Source organism: Neoarius graeffei, chromosome 9 (genome assembly GCF_027579695.1).
Source record: "Neoarius graeffei isolate fNeoGra1 chromosome 9, fNeoGra1.pri, whole genome shotgun sequence".
In the NCBI taxonomy this organism is placed as follows: domain Eukaryota; kingdom Metazoa; phylum Chordata; class Actinopteri; order Siluriformes; family Ariidae; genus Neoarius; species Neoarius graeffei.
In genome coordinates this window covers 39,437,198-39,457,441 of record NC_083577.1, presented here as the reverse complement: position 1 = coordinate 39,457,441, position 20,244 = coordinate 39,437,198, and the positions used below count along the sequence as shown (strand labels likewise).

At 40.3% G+C, this 20,244-nt stretch overlaps 1 protein-coding gene across 1 annotated transcript in view; it reads left to right on the top strand.

Annotated features, from left to right (window-relative positions):
• LOC132891663 (MORC family CW-type zinc finger protein 3-like) overlaps window positions 1-20,244 on the top strand; it is a 75,472-nt gene that overhangs the window by 40,689 nt on the left and 14,539 nt on the right. Inside the window, exons 3-10 of the mRNA XM_060929463.1 lie at window positions 8,197-8,329; window positions 8,516-8,739; window positions 8,997-9,153; window positions 12,484-12,628; window positions 12,746-12,874; window positions 13,011-13,130; window positions 17,604-17,701; window positions 18,459-18,563. Coding sequence (XP_060785446.1) covers window positions 8,197-8,329; window positions 8,516-8,739; window positions 8,997-9,153; window positions 12,484-12,628; window positions 12,746-12,874; window positions 13,011-13,130; window positions 17,604-17,701; window positions 18,459-18,563 — 1,111 coding nt within the window. The remainder of the gene's footprint in view (window positions 1-8,196; window positions 8,330-8,515; window positions 8,740-8,996; window positions 9,154-12,483; window positions 12,629-12,745; window positions 12,875-13,010; window positions 13,131-17,603; window positions 17,702-18,458; window positions 18,564-20,244) is intronic.

Genomic DNA, 20,244 nt, shown 5'->3' with positions numbered 1-20,244 from the left:
GATTTCGAGGTCTGACTTTTTATTTGGCAACGGTTTTGTGATGCAAATATATCACTCTTTTGAACACATACTGTTTTGAGACGAAAAACGTTTTACTTTCGTGACCCCAACAAACTTGCCGGACTACTTTCGTCTGGACCAAAACTGGACAAGAACTGGACTCACAGGATGCTGTCAGGTAAGTCAGTGTGTTTGTACGACACTATTGATGGGGATGCCATACAGATTCATGTCAAAAATCCCGAACTATCCCTTTAAACCTCGAAAATACGGGCGCCCCCCTGTCGTGTCAAAACACAGGGCACAAGAGCTTTCACGACATCCGGTTTACGTCATGCCGCAAAATTAAGATCGACTTGTACGACAATGAGTAGAAAACGTAATGAGTTGTCTTTGAAAGAAAAAATTGATCTGATTAACGAAAGTGCGGGTAAAAGTCAACGTCAGCTAGCAGAAAAGTTTGGAATTGGCAAAACGCAGGCAATCTATGCAACAAGGTGTGAAGTGAGCTTTAGTAGATCGATTTAAATAGAAAAAGTTCAAGTTGTTAAAAGTGTCATAAGGCCACACCAATTTAATTAGTTGGTTCTCGGATTTTTTCAGGAAAAATATGAAGCGAGCGGGCGAAATAAAAAAAAAAAAAAATAAATAAATAAATGCTCTGATGGTAAAATTAGCGGTGGAAATAGACCAAAAAATACAGGCAAACCAGTAAACAGAATTTCAACATACCTGTCAAAGATTTTACGCTTCTGTTCGCTGAATATCCTAACAATCACAAACACAGGCTTCCCCTCCACAGGCATGTTTCTTCCGCAAGTCTTTATCTAAGGTGAAAGGGGCGATTTTTGATTGGTTTTCGGCGTCACGTGACCTTTTCTATTGACGGGAGTTTGATTTCGATTTTTTTTTTTTCATTTTGCATTTTTTTCAAGCGGCGATTCCGAGAACCAACTAATTAAATTGGTGTGGCCTAATTATGAAAGAGTATTCAGAACGAGATTTCAATTTCTTGTTTCAATGACTTATGTAAGTTTGCTGTATGGTTTACATTTAAAAATGGTATGGTTTTAATTATGATTAATTCTATTACAAGTTTATTAAAAGTTTAAACGAAAACTTAGTTATATTGTTTTTTACATGTTGTATTCCATGTACATTTGCTAGACACACAAACCACACGCTATACTTTTGTTTAAATTTAGCTTGTTGATTTAATCATTTATCAATGAAATACAATAAACTAGTTCATAAATTTATTACATGCAATACAACAGTATTAAGAACATCATGCATGCACGTTGCTATGCAACAGCTCAGCAACTGTCAGTATATCTTGCCAACTCAGTATTGAGACCATCTCAATATTAAGACCACTTTGACCTGGTCCCAATGGTGGTCTTAATATCGAGGTTTCACTGTACACTATATGGCCAAAAATCCATGATCTTCTGATCATCACCGTCCAAGCTTGTTGAACATCCCTTTCTAAAGCCATGGGCATTAATATGGAGTTGGTAGCTGCCAGGCTTGTAGTACTCGAGTCCGACTCGTGCCCTAATTTTAAGGACTCGTGAGTCAACTCGGACTTGAGCACTGATGACTTGGACTCCTGCATTAACTGCATTAGGTTTCGCAAAATGGAGACGAGGACTCGATTTTTTTTTTTCTTTATTTTTTTGGTAACATGCCATAATAATTTGGCATAAGAGATTTATATCTACGTTAATTTTGTACAAATTTCATGTAAGTGTGTCACACCTGGGTGCCTTGGCATGTGCATCAGACTCTCAGGCGCACTCTAGACAGCACGCGCACCAAGCAGAGACTCTCTCGTGTGCCGTAAATGACTTGCACAGGATTTAGGTGCAATCAGTGTGCCTATATAAAAACTGTGAAAAAACGCTCGCTTTGCGAAGTATTGAGTTGCGTTGCTGGCACATTACCGAGCCTTATTTCCTTGTTTGGTTTCCGGATTCCTGATTTCCTGTTTCTCGCCTTGGATTCTGCCGAGTCTACGATAGCCTGTTTGTGCCTCGCTTGACGTGTTTCACTGTTTTAAGATTTTGCCTGCCGGTCTGGATTGTTTACCGTCTTCACTTGTATTAATAAACACACCTTCTGCACTTGCATCCGTCTCCCAACCATCTCTGACAGAATACTTCACACTCCCTGACAAAGAGAAGCACATTCACCTGTTCATACGTCATGTTCAGGAACAAACTAATGTTAATGGTGCTAAAACAGCCACCGTCAAATGGTGCGGTTGGAGTCTTTGACTCAACTCGGATCAATAGTGGACTCGACTTTTAATTTTTTTTTTAATGACTTGGACTTGACTCGAGACTGGACTTAGACTTGAGGTTTAGTGACTCGACTACAACGCTGGTAGCTACTTTGCTGCTATAACAGTCTTCTCACATTCCACTAGATTTTGGTAGGTGGCTGTAGGGATTTGCCCATTCAATCACAACAGTTTTAGTGAGGTCATGCATTGATGTTGACTGAGAGTGCAGTTAAGCTCAAGCATCACTGCTGTTTTTAATTACTTGAACTTGAATCAAATGCTTGGGCTATCCTTCCACAAACTTCTCACAATACTTTGCTCGAATTTTTGCCCATTTTTCCTGACAGACTTGATGTAACAGTTAGTTTTACGGGCCTCTTTGCTCAGACAAACTCAGTGTGGGGAAATAAGGAATTTTAAGCAGACTGTCACAGGATAGACAAATCTGAAATGTTTTCTGTCTGTCCAAGTTTCAACCTGTCCGAATGACGAGCCAAAAGCCTGGAACAATGCCACCTGAGGGCCCTGGAAGCTGAAGGGCTTTAGATGCCTGGAGATTGCTTCTCAGATATTTCCAGGCACATTTTTGTGATCTTCAAAAGCCAAATTACACCAGACATTAGTTGCTAATTACACTACAAGTTGAATGTAATTTACAAGAGAATGTCAGAAGATTCAAGAAAAACATGCTTAAAGCAGATGTGCAGAACCTTTATTTTTAAATACATTTCTGAGTGGATAGTATCTCCATCCTTGACTCTTGTATGCTGCATAAATGGGAATTTAAAAAAATATATTTTTGAGAGTTAAAATCGACCGCAAAGTTGGCATTCGCGCTGCCCCGCTGGAGTCTGTGACGTCATTGCGGTAACCAGTTTTAAGGCCGAGACCTTTGACAGCTATAGACCAAAGTCGTATGAATAAAAATTTACAGTGAAAGTAAGAAATACCGTTACCGACTTGCTCAACTAAGACTGATTTGACTTCACTGATTGTGGGTTGACTCTCATTAAAACAGGATAGGTGTTATAACTTGTGCAGCATACATGTACATGCATGCATTTTCACCGATAAAACGTAAAAGGCTAATTAAATAATCAGATGAACTGAGACAATCACATTCTGAAGCAAATTAATCAATCTTAAACCGGTAACTTAAACACACAATACAAGTTACATGTATTAATCTAAATGCAGGTAAACAACATTTTTTTTTTTGTTTTTTAAATCCAAATGAGAGTTGGAGCTTACCCGTCTGCCTTCTCGCTTCTTGAAGGCCGATCTTGTGGCCGATTGTTTTTGAAACAATCTGACTTTCAGTTCTTCGTTCATTCACTTCTTCCACGTAAGGGCGAGATGGCAGGAATATCCAGTTTAGAAATAAGACTGCTGCTCCACTCATTCACTTTTCTTCATACTGTATATTCCGCCTTTACTGCTCGGCTCAGGCAATTACTAAAACCCAGGAAGGAACGGGACATCACCGGTTTTAGCAACAACCTAAAGGCCGCTGCCCGAGCGATTATGTCCCATTCTGTTGCGGGTTTTAGCAACAACCCTCGTCTCGCGCTCCAGGAGGACTGGTGCAACTGAACTCTTTTTTTTTTTTTTTTTTTTTTTTAATAAATAAATAAATACTTATTTTTTTAATTGCTGGTACTGCACCCTCTTTCAATACGGGCTTATAGCCAACGTTCCTGAACAGATCAGAGGTCTCGTACGAGTCTTCAGTAAAACGTGCAGAGGAGAGACCACTTCATAGCTGCCCAATATGTCCGTGAATTTCTCGCAAAACGTGTTCAAATCTTTGCAGTTTGAACATTCTTGGACCATGAATGCAACATAAATCCACCTTCTGTCGTGTTGCTGCACTGGTCAAAAACACATCTACGTGGCATAGCGATAAATTAGCTCAAAAGGGAGGATCGGAGTTGCAGTCAGCTGTGTTTTAGTATAACGGAAATGGCGATGAGACCGATAGACTTCCTGCTGTGACATTTACGGACGTTAAGGTCATTCACTCGGACCGCTACCTATATGAATCACTTTAATCGTAAAAATTACTATATTAGATTTATTGTTCGCGCGTGAAGCTATTCCTGTGTCATTCTTGAGGTCTCAAGGCATTTATAAACGAAAGTGAGGCCATGGCTCTGCATATATGCTTTAAAGTTCTACCCAAGAAAACAGTAGAACACACAGGTCAGTTCCATGTCTCGAAAAAAGTATGGGGGTTAAGGATGTTCCAGTTGGTTACAACTTACTGGTACTCGTATATAGATACTATAACAACACTCAAACATTATGTTAACAATGACCATTTTGTACTATGTTTATAATACGTCTATAAGAAATTTAATAATTAACAATACAACTATTCTTACATAATGGGGTTAAAATTTTGAGTACGAGATTCCAAGTAACTTTGGAACAAAATGACTTAAAATGACTCGAAACCAGACATGGTCATATCATTTGGCATTCAGACTAAAATTTGCTGGACTTGAACTTGGAAAATAGAAGAAAACAAAAACTCTATTAAAATATAAATATACAGCCTCCAAAGCATATGACTGACGGTCATTATAAATTTAAAACAATACTCATAATAACATAACCATTGATTGGCAGTTTGGCACTTGCCATAATACTGTACTGTAAAGTTTCATGTAAATTGAACTCTTAATCAACTGACTGGATCAATCAGATACTGTCAACCCTAAAACACGAGTTCAACTTCATCGTGCAATAAAAACGGTGAATACTGAGTGTGGTGTTATTGTCTTATTTAGTGTGCCCCTCGGGGAGAGGGCGGTACCTGTAAATTTTGGCGGGGTTGGGACCTTAGGTGGCAGAGTTATGAATTTTTAAATCCCCGTGTGCAAGCAGCTGGAGCCAGGGCTCATGCTAAAGTTTTCTGCGATCCACGCTCGCTTCTGCTGTTGAATTGGGAAGAGCCTCGGCTGGTTCGAAAGGTCTCTGAGAAAGAGGGATGTGCCTGTAAACTTTGGGTGGCTGAGTTATGAATTTTTAAAGACTGGCTCAAGCCCAAGTTCATATTCAAGTTTTTTGGGGGCTCCGGGGCAAATAGCAGGCCGATCTGTGGTTGTACCGGACCATACCTAGGCTGGTTTGAAAGGGCTTGGGGAGAGGGATGTGCCTGTAAATTTTGGCGGGGCGAGGACCATCGGTGGCTGAGTTATGAATTTTTAAAGTCGTGTCCACGGAGGCCCCCGTTTCACAGGCAGTGTTACGACATAATGGATTAGACCCATATCTTTACCGTTTTTCATGGGCCATCCGATTTGATGCTTTTGAAATACAGACGGACAAATGTGAAAATTACCAGCAAATGTCTGCCGGTCCGGCCTTATTTCCCACACTGCAGACTTTTTTCAGTTCAGTCCACAAATTTTCTGTGGGATTCACAGCTTTGTGGTGGCCTGTCCAATACCTTCACTTTTGTCTTTCATCCATTTTGTGACAGATTTGTAGCTATGCTTAGGACCATTGTCCTGCTGGAAGACCCAGTTGTGCTCAAATTTTAACTTTCTGGCTTACGTCTTGGGGGTTGCTTCAGTTTTTTGAGATCTTCATTCCTTATGATCTTTTTTTTTTTCTAAAGTCCCCAGTCCCTTTTGCAACAAAACAGCCCTACACCATGATACTGCCACCACCATGCTTCACAGTTGGGATGGTGTTTTGAATTAATAGACATAACTTTTTGTGATGGTGACTGCCGATATCAAGAAATCTAAGCGCTTGTTGGGCACCAGGCAGTGGTTGAACTGCTGAGTTGGTAGCCTATATCCTGTCACCCTTTCCGTTAGCAGCAAAAACAACACCGCTGGGACATGGTTTTGTTAAAAAAAAAAAAGGCAGTGTATTCAAAGTCTCAGGTCAGTATGGTTTCAGTGTTCACTTAACAGTCAACTTGATTCATGGCCCATGAAAATAAAAATGGTCACATGGGGTTTGTGCGTGTGTGAGGGAGAGAGAGAATGAATAAGTGTGCGCGTGCCGGGAGGTGAGGAGCACAGCAGTGGAAAAGTAGTGCGATGAGGGTGGCGGGGTTTTTTTTGGGTGTGGTTTTTTTTTTTTTTTTTTAAATATATAAACAACGCTGGGTAGGGGCTTTATGGATGTACACAGGTAGCCAACTATAGCCAGGCAAGGCATCTCCCAACCTTTGCACTATATCAAATGGTTACCTCTGATTCATGTTCTGAATCCTCGTCATGTGATTGACGAGCTGTAAATGCTGTCCTGAATAATCATTCACTGAAAATTCTGCAGCATAAATCCACCACATACCAGAAACGCTCAGTAGTGTTACTCCCCCGCCTCAGCCAAAATGCACCGCTAAGCAGATCAACAGGTGACTTCCTCTCCTTCTCTCCCTCTCTCTCTCTCTCCCCCCCCGGCCCCCATTTCCTTTATTAAAGGAAACTCACCTTGGCCTCATGCCGTGGTTTTGATTCCATAGGACTAGCGTGATTCTAATAGAGCTAATATAAAAATATATAAACATGGATGTTTATCTTCCAAGACACCAAAAACATTGTCACACTTTTTCCTCCAGACACAGTGCTGATCTTTGTGGCCAAACGGTGACATTTTTGTTTCATCTGACCAGAGAACACTCCTCCAAAATGCTTGTGATTGCCTATAGACTTCAGTCTGGCTTTTTTATGTCAGTCTTGTAGGTAGGGGTTTCTTATATGCTTGACCACCTTTCAGGCCATTGCAATGTAGTACTCTCTAAATGGTGGATATTTGGCACCCGATGCCTCCAACTTAACAACCAGTTCCTTTGTTGTTGTCTTGGCATTCAGTTGAACCTTTCAGGCCGAAGTTTATTCATCCCTGGGAGTTATTTTGTTCCCCTTTATTGAAAGAGTGTGTCTGTGTGGTCTAAAGAAATTTGTTTGTATGCAGTTATTTGTATAAATACTAGCAACACTTCACAGGTGGGTCTCAAGGCGGAACCAGGCTCATGGAGGTCTATAATGTGTTTCTGAGGTTTTGATCGAGTTGCTTGGATTTTTCCTATGTAGGCCCCCTTTTTTTTGGGGTTAAACCTCTAAAAGCCAATCAACCTCAGGACTGTTGTAGAACTCTGTTCTGCCATTTCTGTCTGTGATTCTGGACACATTTGCAGCATTACCTCATCTCATCTCGTTATCTCTAGCCACTTTATCCTGTTCTACAGGGTCGCAGGCAAGCTGGAGCCTATCCCAGCTGACTACGGGCGAAAGGCGGGGTACACCCTGGACAAGTCGCCAGGTCATCACAGGGCTGACACATAGACACAGACAACCATTCACACTCACATTCACACCTACGGTCAATTTAGAGTCACCAGTTAACCTAACCTGCATGTCTTTGGACTGTCGGGGAAACCGGAGCACCCGGAGGAAACCCACGGGGAGAACATGCAAACTCTGCACAGAAAGGCCCTCGCCGGCCACAGGGCTCGAACCCGGACCTTCTTGCTGTGAGGCGACAGCGCTAACCACTACACCACCGTGCCACCCTGCAGCATTACCTGTACATATGAATTTACCAGCCATTATTTTGCGCCCATTTATTTTAATTTCCCATTAATCAGTAGTCATATGCAAGGGATTGTGGGATGGTGAGCGGCAAGAACATGATTTGTAGTGTAGCGATAAAAGTTCAACTGGAGTCAACCTTGTGCAAACCAGAAGCAACAGCTGCATAGATCACGTTGTGACTCAGGAAGTACAGGATTTGTTTTGGGGTTTGCTTGCATTTATCGTATGCTTTTTGTGTGCTAAGTAGAGATGCAAACACTCTGGACTGGGAAACAGACAGGTAGTATCAGTTTTTTTTTTTTTTTTTTTTTTTTTTAAATAAGATTATTTTTTTGGTATTTTCCTCGACAGACAATGCATATGACCCAGATGTCAGTGCAAAACAATTCTGGATTGATAAAACGGTAGTCAAAGGCCTGGACTGCCTCACCTTCATGGACAATGGGAATGGCATGGACTATGACAAGATGCACAAAATGCTCAGGTAAGAGTATGTTCATGGAGCCTGCATTATCCTTCAGATAATCAGTAATTCACTTCATCTGCAGATGCAATAAAATATGTATGCAGTTTTTCCATTTACTGGGTTTATTTATTTATTTATTTTAAGTTATAATGACCCATCCGTTCATATTTTCTCTCTCTCTCTCTCTCTCTCTCTCTCTCTCAGTTTTGGCTTCAGCGATAAGCAGCCAGTAAAAGGCCATGTCCCAGTGGGTTTTTATGGTAATGGTTTTAAGTCCGGCTCCATGCGCTTGGGGAAGGATGCCATCGTGTTCTCAAAGAATGCCGACACCATGTGTGTGGGTCTCCTGTCACAGACTTACCTCGAGAAGACAGAAGCACAGAATGTTATAGTGCCTATTGTCGTGTGCAGCAACACTGGACAGACTCATATCCTTTATGCAGAAAGGCTGAAAAAAAGTACAGATTGGACAAATGAGTGGATAGGAGCACTGACCAGGGAATTGGTCAAACACAAATGTTTACTACAGAAAAAAAAAAGAGATCAGGAATATAAAACAGTAACTGTCTATAATAATATTTTCACCCTGTGCACTAATATCAAGGTTCCGCTTATGTATTTTTAAATGTTTTCTGAGAGTTTAAAGGTTCTTCTGTGCAGTTTGGTCCTTAACCTTTCTGTTCACTCAGTGTTGCACAGGAGTATAAGGAGTGTCTTCATGATATCCTGACCCATTCTTTGTTCAACACCAAAGAAGAACTGCTGTCTGAATTCGGTGCCATTAATGGCCCATATGGCACCAACTCCACTGGAACTCGCATCATCATCTGGAACCTACGCAAGTAACCATAATGAAAGAGAGAAAGAAATAGTGGATGAAACCAGGAAAACTGGATAGAGTGTACAGAATAGTTTAGGTCTTTTTATATTATGTTCCGTTTACAAAAGTGATGAATACATTCAAGACTACACTGATAAACACTGAAGAGCAATAAAAGGATTGGGAGTTAAAATTTACATTTATCACATTATCATTTTTATAACATCATTATACTTACAGTTCAGATATGTTTGTAATGTACAACCCCAAATCAGGAAAAAGTTGAGACAGAATGGAAAATGCAAATTTGGAAGAAAAAAAAAGCAGTGATTTGATTTGTATTTCATTGCAGATAGTATGAAGCCAATATATTTCATGTTTTGTCTGTTCATTTCATTTGTTAATATACATCCATTCCTGTGTTTCAGGCCTGCAATACAGTCCAAAAAAATGTTGGGACAGGGCAATTTAGGGCTAGTAATGTGGTAAAACCATTAAATAATGAAGTGATTTTGAAATGGGTGATGTCAGCAAGTGATTGTAATCATGATTTGGTACAAAATTAATATCCAAGAAATGTCTCGTCTTTGAGGAGCAAAGATGGGCCGAGGATCTCCAGTTGGTTAACATGTTTTGTTAACAAAACTTGTTTAAAAGCAATTGTTCCTCAGAGAAAGATCGGAAGGGATTTGGATATTTCACCCCTTAGATTGCATAATATCAAACAATTCAAGGAACCTGGAGGGAGTTTCAGTGCGTAAAGGGCAAGGGCGCAAGCCTAAGCTGAACACCCATAATCTCCAAGCACTTAAATGGCACTGCATAAAGAACTGTCATTCATCGACAGCTGATATAATCACATGGGCTCGGGATTACTTTGGCAAACCTTTGTTAAGCATGACAATGCAGAGTTACATCCACAAATGCCAGTTAAAACTTTACTGTGCAAAAAGGAAGCCTTATGTTAACTGTGTCCAGAAACACTGTCGACTTCTCTGGGCTCAGAGGCAACTGGGATGAACCATCACAAAGTAGAAATGTGTATTGTATTCAGATGAATCCGTGTTCCAGGTCTTTTTTGGACGCTGTGTACTCTGGACCAAAGACAAAAAGGACTATCCAACAAGTCCAAAAGCCAGGATCGGTCATGGTATGGGGTGGTGGTGCCCTTGGCAAAAGTAACTTGCACTTCTGTGATGGCAGCATTAATGCAGAAAAGTATGTTGAGATTTTGAAGCAACGTATGCTGCCTTCAAGACGACATCTTTTCCAGGGACGCCCATGCATATTTCAACAAAACGGTGCAAAACCACATTCTGCACAAAGGCATGGCTGTGGAAGAAGAGGGTGCATATCTCCTCTGTCCCCAATAGAATGTCCCTGTACTGTTGCACTCTTCAAGACCTATGTGCAGGAAGAATGGGACAAAATAACACCTAAATGCTTCACTTGGCGTCTTCAATCCGTCCCAGCTTTACCGTCCCGACTTTTTTTTTTTTAATGTGCTGTAAAAATCAAAATTGAAAGAAGTGTTTTATTTTGGAGAAACATTAAATTTCATGAGGTAAAACATCAAATAATGTGCTCCTGTATAGTTTTGAGGGCAAAGATATTATTTAGAAATCATTGTTTTCGACATATCATACCAACTTTTTCTGATTTGGGGTTGTATTTGTTTTTAATAGCTTGTCTACTTGTATATAGTACTGAGAATACTGACACTACAGGGAGTGCAGAATTATTAGGCAAGTTGTATTTTTGAGGATTAGTTTTATTATTGAAAAACAACTATGTTCTTGATGAACCCAAAAGACTCATAAATATCAAAGCTGAGTATTTTTGGAAGTTGGAGTAGGGCTTTCTTAGTTTTAGCTATCTTAGGAGGATATCTGTGTGTGCAGGTGACTATAACTGTGCATAATTATTAGGCAACTTAACAAAAAACAAACGTATACCCATTTCACTCATTTATTTTCACCAGGGAAACCAATATAACAACTCAACATTCACTAATATACATTGCTGGCATTCAAAAACAACAAAAAAAAAAACAAATCAGTGACTAATATAGCCGCCTTTCTTTACAAGGACACTCAAAAGCCTGCCATCCATGGATTCGGTCAGTGTTTTGATCTGTTTGCGATCAACATTGCGTGCAGCAGCAACCACAGCCTCCCAGACACTGTTCAGAGATGTGTACTGTTTCCCCTCCTTGTAGATCTCACATTTGATGAGGGACCACAGGTTTTCTATGGGGTTCAGATCAGGTGAACAAGGAGGCCACGTCATTAATCTTTCTTCCTTTAGACCCTTTCTGGCCAGCCATGCTGTGGAGTACTTGGATGCGTGTGATGGAGCATTGTCCTGCATGAAAATCATGTTTTTCTTGAAGGATGCTGACTTCTTCCTGTACCACTGCTTGAAGAAGGTGTCTTCCAAAAACTGACAATAGGACTGGGAGTTGAGCTTGACGCCATCCTCAACCCGAAAAGGTCCCACAAGCTCATCTTTGATGATACCAGCCCATACCAGTACCCCACCTCCACCTTGCTGGCGTCTGAGTCGGACTGGAGCTCTCTGCCCTTTGCTGATCCAGCCACGAGCCCATCCATCTGGCCCATCAAGACTCACTCTCATTTCATCTGTCCATAAGACCTTAGAAAAATCAGTCTTGTGATACTTCTTGGCCCAGTCTTGACGTTTCATCTTGTGTGTCTTGTTCAGTGGTGGTCGTTTTTCAGCCTTTGTTACCTTGGCCGTGTCCCTGAGTATTGCACACCTTGTGCTTTTTGACACTCCAGTGATGTTGCAGCTCTGAAATATGGCAAAACTGGTGGCGAGTGGCATCTTGGCAGCTTCACGCTTGACTTTCCTCAGTTCACGGGCAGTTAGTTTGCGCCTTTTTTTTTCAACGCGCTTCTTGCGACCCTGTTGACTATTTTGAATGATGCGCTTGATTGTTCGATGGTCACGCTTCAAAAGCTGGGCAATTTTAAGAGTGCTCCATCCCTTTGCAATATATGTCACTATTTTTGACTTTTCTGAGTCCGTCAAATCCCTCTTCTGACCCATTTTGCCAAAGGAAAGGAAGTTGCCTAATAATTTTGCACACCTGATGTAGGGTGTTGATGTCATTAGACCACACCCCTTTTCATTACAGAGATGCACATCACCTGGTATGCTTAATTGGTAGGAGGCTTTCAAGCCGATGCAGCTTGGAGTAGGCCAACATGCATAGAGGGGGTAATGTGGTCAACATACTCATTTGCCTAATAATTCTGCACTCCCTGTAGATACAAATGTTAGGTGCTCTTCACTGGGATTTTCTATAATAAGCTCTGTTCTGCTACAGAACGTCCTCAAATGAATTGGAATTTGACTTCACGAAGGATCGCTATGATATTCGGATCCCTATTGACACTAATGAGAACACTGGAGAGCCAAATAATGGGTCAGACCATAGAATGCCAGTACCTGGGAGTGAATATTCACTGCGGGTGAGATGTAAACCACTGAGTATTAAAATCATCCATTTTCATAGTCTGCCAACTCACTGTGATAACAGTGCTGGTCAGCCCATGATCATGTATGTGCTTACTTTCCTCTTGAATCAGGCATACAGCAGTATCTTGTACCTAAAGCCTCGAATGCAAATTATTATTCGAGGGCAGAAGGTGAAAACTGAGCTCGTCTCCAAAAGCCTAGCACACGTCATCAAGGACACATACAAACCCACATTTCTTGTATCCTTTTGCCAAATACTAGATACAGTATATAAAGTGTGTTATATCTGTTGAATGAATAAGCTGTGATCACTGCATAATGAAACTGATTTTATGTTTTTATGCCGTTCCATGATCCTTAAGTCTTTTGTCTCAGAATAAAGGGATTAAAATCATCTTTGGCTACAACACAAAAAGCAAAGAGCACTGCGGATTGATGATGTACCACAAAAACCGCCTCATCAAGCCCTACGAACGTGTCGCCTGTCAGCGCAAGGTCAGGATCACTTGAGTCTGTTTAGTTCCTAAGCTATAGATAGAAGGATAGCAGCACTGTATTTTTAAATGTTATCAGATAAACATCTTTCTTAATATTAGGGAAGAAACAAGAAATTTAACTGAAGTAAAATGATAGATCTTATTGGTTGTACTGTGTGTATGGCATTCCAATGCAAGATGCAAGGCACCACACACACACACACACACACACACACACACACATACGTACGTCTCGGAGCTATTTTAAATGTAGCCAGTTCACCTACAGTCATGTTTTTTTGGCATGGGAATAAATTGGAGAACCTGGAAGAAATCCACAAGGGAACATATGAAACACCATACAGACAGTTGCCCAAACTCTGATCCATCCAGGCAAAAAAAAAATTTCATCTTTTTTGGTGCAATCTGGTGACTTCTGGGGCGGCACGGTGGTGTAGTGGTTAGCGCTGTTGCCTTACAGCAAGAAGGTCCGGGTTCGAGCCCCGTGGCCGGCGAGGGCCTTTCTGTGCGGAGTTTGCATGTTCTCCCCGTGTCCATGTGGGTTTCCTCCGGGTGCTCCGGTTTCCCCCACAGTCCAAAGACATGCAGGTTAGGTTAACTGGTGACTCTAAATTGACCGTAGGTGTGAGTGTGAATGGTTGTCTGTGTCTATGTGTCAGCCCTGTGATGACCTGGCGACTTGTCCAGGGTGTACCCCGCCTTTCGCCTGTAGTCAGCTGGGATAGGCTCCAGCTTGCCTGCGACCCTGTAGAACAGGATAAAGCGGCTACAGATAATGAGATGAGATAATGAGATGAGATGGTGACTTCTGGAGCTGCAATTGAGCCTTAAAAAGAAATGAAAGAAAGCATTACTTTTAAGTGTGAATTATATTTTATTAGGCATTTAACACATTTTATTTACTAACTTAATAAAATGTTATAACAAAGTTTAAGTTTAGTTTCTTATTCATTAACCAGAACTTTACAAATAACTTTAATTATCAACAAAATCTTCTACAAATTCCTGCAATAAAAGCAGAAACCTTAAATTATAATTTCTAGTGCACTAAAAACAAAATACAAATTGCTGCAATCAAGTTCTATTACACAGAATACATCTTTACTATATACAACAAAGATAACAAATGAGATTCAGCCGACTCTGAAGATTAATATTATGAAATATATACAACTGAAAATAATAGATACCATTTAACAAGTTTTGATTTTACGAAATATACATAATGCAAATGTTACATCACAAAATATTCGGAATCATTTTGATTCTGTTAAAGTGCAATAAACAAGAATAAAAAGTGAAATTAAGTTACAAATGAAAGGAAATTTTCCTGTAGTTACTTGAAATGTAAATACTGTAAACAAATACAAAAAAATTCAATAATGGTAGTTTGTGAAAGTACTAGTTAAGATAATCTTGGCGAAAGATAAACCAATCGAAACCGAAAGAGTGAAAGTGATTATCGGGCTGTTACCATGGGAACAGTCTTTTATGAATGCGGAAGTGGGCTCTCAGTGCGCCGAGTCTGGTGTGACTGAGGAAGGGGACAAGTTTTATGTTTCATCTAATTTAGGACATTTTAAAAACTATAATATTATTTGGCAGTGGGCACATAGGAAAGTATAAAGTTTCTGTCAGTATGTTTATCATGCTTGTATGGTGATAAACTGACAAAGATATTTATCTAAGTACATGACCTACTCATTCTAAACCTGCCGAGCTTCGCCGGCGGGTTAGTATAAAATTTATAGGCCGTGTTTGGGGATTTATGGCTGTATGTTTTGAGAATTGGCCATGTATAAAGGCTCGCTAGCTAAGCCTGTGCATCCAGGGACCCTGGAGTATGTGAGGCGGCAGTGCAACCTTCTGCAACACCATGCTGCCCATTACGCGCCACAGTCTAAACCAGGGGTGGGCAATTGGTTTTCCGTGGGGCCACATGAGAAACAGAAACTTTTGTGGAGGGCCGGACCAAAAGGCTGAACTAAATTCTGCATAATATTAATTGTATTTCTTTATATAAAGCAATAAATAACATTTGTTTTTACAAGCTGCTAAGACTGGTAAGAGTATGGAAAAAACGAGGTTGCCTTTAAAAAAAAAAAAAGTCATTTATTCAATCAAATTTCCCAAAACAATGATTAACAAAATGTGAACGTTTGTACCTTCCCCCCCCCCCAGTCACATTCACCCCAAAACACAATAAAGACATCACAATATTGTCTTTCTATTCCAAATATCAAGCAAGATGCATCATATTATAATAATGATGCCCACATTTGTAGTCTAATCGCCTCATTTGGTGTTTTTCGGTTTTTTATTTGTTCAGTGAGAGAAATCTAGTCTCTGTTGGTCTTTAACGAGTGCATCAAAGTCAGGTTGAATGTCTGAGGTGGAGATGTGAAGCACAGCTGACAGATGATCATCAGTCGATTCGGTGTAGGTATCAGATCTATAGATCGGCTCGGGCTCCGGCGCCTGCTGGTGACGTCACATTATGTGATTGGCTGGACCGTTTGAAGGATGACGTACAAGTTTGTGGTTGGTCTGGACAAATTACGGAAGTAGTTATCGCGGGATTAGGCTTCGGGGGATTTCATGTCATGTTCATGTCGCACGCATTGCGTTTTTGTTGAACACAACTTCAAAATAAAAGCAATGCACATTCAGTCCATGCATGAGGTAAAATTAGAAAATACGTTTATTTTGTAATTTCTAATTAACCTTACGCGGGCCGGTCAGAATGAACCAAAGGGCCGGATGTGGCCCGCGGGCCGTAAAATGCCCAGGTCTGGTCTAAACTCTAGAGTTATTTTAGGAAGTAAACTTCTAAACCTGGACTCTAACAAAATAAATGTCTTTCATTTTCTACATTCATGTGGAAAAAAATGGTACATCCCATGGAAATTGTAGACTTTTCTCAACATATTTAAACAAGTAAACATATTTGACCCTTTCGATACAGTGCCGACAGATAAAGTTGATGTACTTGACCAAAGCAACAAGGAAAATTAGCTCTTTCAATCATTTATTCAACAAAAATATCGATAGATGTAATATTCTTCTGTGGAGAAAGTAAATACACCCTTGGCTTCAGAAGCTACTATTGTGCCCCCCCCCCCCCCCCCCCCCCCTTAACAAAAATAACTTGTAGGCATTTTGCATAATTGCCCACCAGTATCTGACATCAGCTTGCTGAAATTTGTGACCACTCTTTCATGCAAAATTCCTTCAGTTGCATGATGTTTGAGGGTTTTCTTGCATGGATTGCCCTTTTCAAGTCTCCCCACATTTCAATGGGGTTCAAATCTGCACTTTGACTAGGTCATTCCATAACCCTCTGTTTCTTCTTTTTGAGCCATTCCTTGGTGGATTTGCTAGTGTGCTTAGGATCATTATCTTGTTCAAAGGTCCACCTCCGGTTCAACTTTTGAGCAGATGGCTTCACATGATCTTCAAGCACTCTTTGATATTATTCAGAATTCATAGTTGAATCAATGAATGTAAGCTTCCCGGTCCCTGAGGTAGCGAAGCAACCCCAAACCATAACATTTCCACCACCACCATGCTTGACAGTGGGTATGAGGTGGTTCTCCTGAAAAGCCATCTTTGGTGTGTGCCACACATTTTGATTAGTCTGTTCAGATCACATTATTCCAAAAGGCCTAGCCTTTGCCTGTATGGTCATTGGCAAACTGTAGTTTTTCCTGGCACGCTGTCCATGCAGGTCAAATTTGTCCAATCTCCTTCTGATTGGAGATGCATGCACTTTCACACCAACAGCTGCAAGAGTTACCTGCAGATCCATTGATGAAATTTTGAGGTTCTTTGAGACTTCTTTTAGCATCAAACGGGCTACTCTCGGGCTGAATTTGCTGGGCCACCAGTCCTGGACAAATTGGCAGTTGTTTGGAGTCTATGCCACTTGTAGATGATTTTCCTTACAGTGGAATGATTTATTTCTAATAACTTGGAGATCTTTGTAAATCCCTTGCCAGATTCAGATGCATCCACAACCTTTTTTTCTGAGGTCCTTAGTGAGCTCTTTAGATTTTGGCATGATGACACCACACACAATAGCAAAGAGAACACCAGACCTTAAATGTCAGGTTTAAATAAGATGGATTCCACCTGCAGGAGGTTCTAATCAGTGGCACCTAATCGGGAATCATCTAATTTTATGGACTTGAAAATGTGATAAATGTAAGGGTGTACTTACTTTATTGATGCACATAAAAATTATGAAAATTACTACAAAATGTCAAATTTGTGTCGTTTGTTGGAGTATGTCACCTTTATCTGTATGCACTAGATAAGAGTCATGTGAGTGTATTAGAGTCAGAAATGTTTACTTGTTTAAATATGTTGAGAAGTCTACAATTTCCATGGGATGTACTTATTTTTTCACATGACTATGTATAAGCTCAGAAGGTTGATGACTTTTTTTTGTGTGTGTGTGTTCTGTTACCAGGCAAACAGCACAGGAGTGGGAGTTATTGGGGTGATAGAATGTAACTACCTCACTCCAATGCACAATAAACAGGACTTTGAAAATACAGAAGAGTACAGGTGTGTATCTGAATAATACCACTGTGTATGTGAAATTTGAATATTTTGTTCCATGTGTAAAGGGATTGGTTTCACACATGATGTGGATACACATGGGTATCTTTTATTGTGATCTTGTGTGTCCACGGATGAGACTGAAGTAAATTTTGATTTAAATGGGAAGTGTTATGTTTGGAGAAAGGCAAACACTGCATTCCAGTATAAGAACCTTATTCCATCTGTGAAACATGATGGTGGTAGTATCAGGGTTTGGGCCTCTTTTGCTGCATCTTGGCCAGGATGTCTTGTCATCATAGATGGAACAATGAATTCTGAATTACTTTGAATTCTAAAGGAAAATGCAGGACATCTGTCTATGAACTGAGCCTCAAAGAGAATGTGGGTCATGCAGCAAGACAACGACCCGAAGCGCACAAGTCATTCTACCAAAGAATGGCTTGGCTGTTCCAAAATAGTGTCCTGACCTTGGGTTGTCATACTTTTACCACTCCTCGATATGTAATCTTGGATCATTTTCCTCAATAAATCAATAACCAAGTATCATATTTTTGTCTTCACGTTTGTTTTCACTTTCAGACTTGTGTGAAAATCTGATGTCTTTGGTCATATTTATGTGGAAATAAAAAAAAAAAAATCTAAAGGGTTCACAAACTTTCAAGCACTACTGAATATACACACACTAGTAGTTTTGTGTATGGGAGTAGATATGGTGTGGTTAATAGTGGGTTGTTTTTGTTTTTTCCCCCCTCCTGTGCAGGAAAACCATACAAAGTGTAAGTGTTAAGCTTGAGGAATATTGGAAGGAAATCCGCCATAGACGTCAGAAAAACTTAAATTGCAGTGTACCTGTTGAAGATGTTGTGTGAGTAAACACACACACACACACACACACACACACACACTATCAATTGTGCTGAGATGCTTAATCACTTGCTGTGCAGAAAAAAAGGTTAATGGTGAACTACTATGAGTACTAGCAAAAAATGAGGAAATGAATATATTGCCTGTTTAACATATGCATAGACGGATGTTTAGGACTTTAAAATGAATGTAATGCCTCTAAACCCCACTTTTTTCCTTGTCTAAAGCAATAATCATTATGTTGATTGACCATGTGTTTTCAAACCATAGCTGATCCAAAAGGCCATAAATTGATGGAGAATCAATAAGCTCGGCCGATTTTCATGAAATCTGCCGAGACTGAACCGGAAGGTCACGAAGGGGTGTGTGATGACATACATGTAACAATTCGGGTATCAATTTCGGTCATGCATGCAGCAGTGGTTAGACCAGTCTCGATATGGAATCATGTTTTGGAGAGAATTCTGGTGGTGATTGGGATTCTTATATGTCGGATGAAGGAGCAGATGATTATCAAGGATGTTCTGGAGTAAATGGTTCTCTTTTCGAGCCCCCAAGACGAGAAGCTGCCAGTTCACGACAGTCTTCTGTAGCGCGCACGGGATGGAGAAAGAGGGAGAGAGATGTGCAGAATGCGGCGGTTACCTTTCATCATGTTTTCCTGAACAAAGCTAAAAACAAAGTCTTGCAGTATTGCAATCTGAGAGCATTTAACACGTTTCAGTTAATAATGAATGATGGTTGCACATGCATTTTTCTTCCTGTTAAAGTACATCAGATATTATAAGATCGGATGTCACAAGCATGTAAATGTTGCTCGTATAATCCTGTGTCTAGTGGTGTGTGTGTTAATTGGATAATCGATGAACTGTCCAAATGTCAGATTAAATGTCATTTTATTAAATCAATTGGTTTCTTTTTTGCTCCAATAATTCCCATGTGGTCGTTCTGGTGGTGGTGGAGGACACTTGATGAATCAGATTTATTATTAGTAGGCGACACATAGTCTGCGCACTTCGTTTGCACAAACTTCACCCACTGTTGCTTTAGTGTCATTTCTTGGAAATTCGTGAACTGAATAACCAGGGTTCCATGCGTGACGACATGTGAGATTAGCCTTGAGGCAAGGTTGCCTTTTTCCGGTATCCGGAAACCGCAATTTATCGATAGTTTAGTTTTGTGCTTGATGACAGATAAATGTTATTAAAATAACAAATAATTAATATTTTCCCCTCTGCTTCATTAATTCATTTTGATCATTACTAATGATATATATTCATGTTAAAGCATTACTATAAGGCATTACATACACTTTAAATGACAGGACAAGCTTAAACATTCCTGTCTTACAGGTCGAGGGTTCTTTGTTCAGTTCTGAACTGCAGTGTTTTGCATGCTCTCCCTCTGTCCATATAGGCTTCCTTTAAGTTAGCTGATTTCCTTCTACCTCTGAAAAACGAATCAGTAGGTAGATTGATGACTTTAAACTGCCCATAGGTATGTCTGTATGTGTTTATGTATGGTGGCCGACGATGGACTAGTATCCCATTCAGGGTGTTTTTCCATCTCATGTTCAGTATTCTTGGTGAACTTAAAAAGGAGAACTAGCAATGAAGTGTACTCAAACAGCAACCTCGCCCAATTTTTCCACTTTCCACGAGCACCGTGCCGCTAACATATAT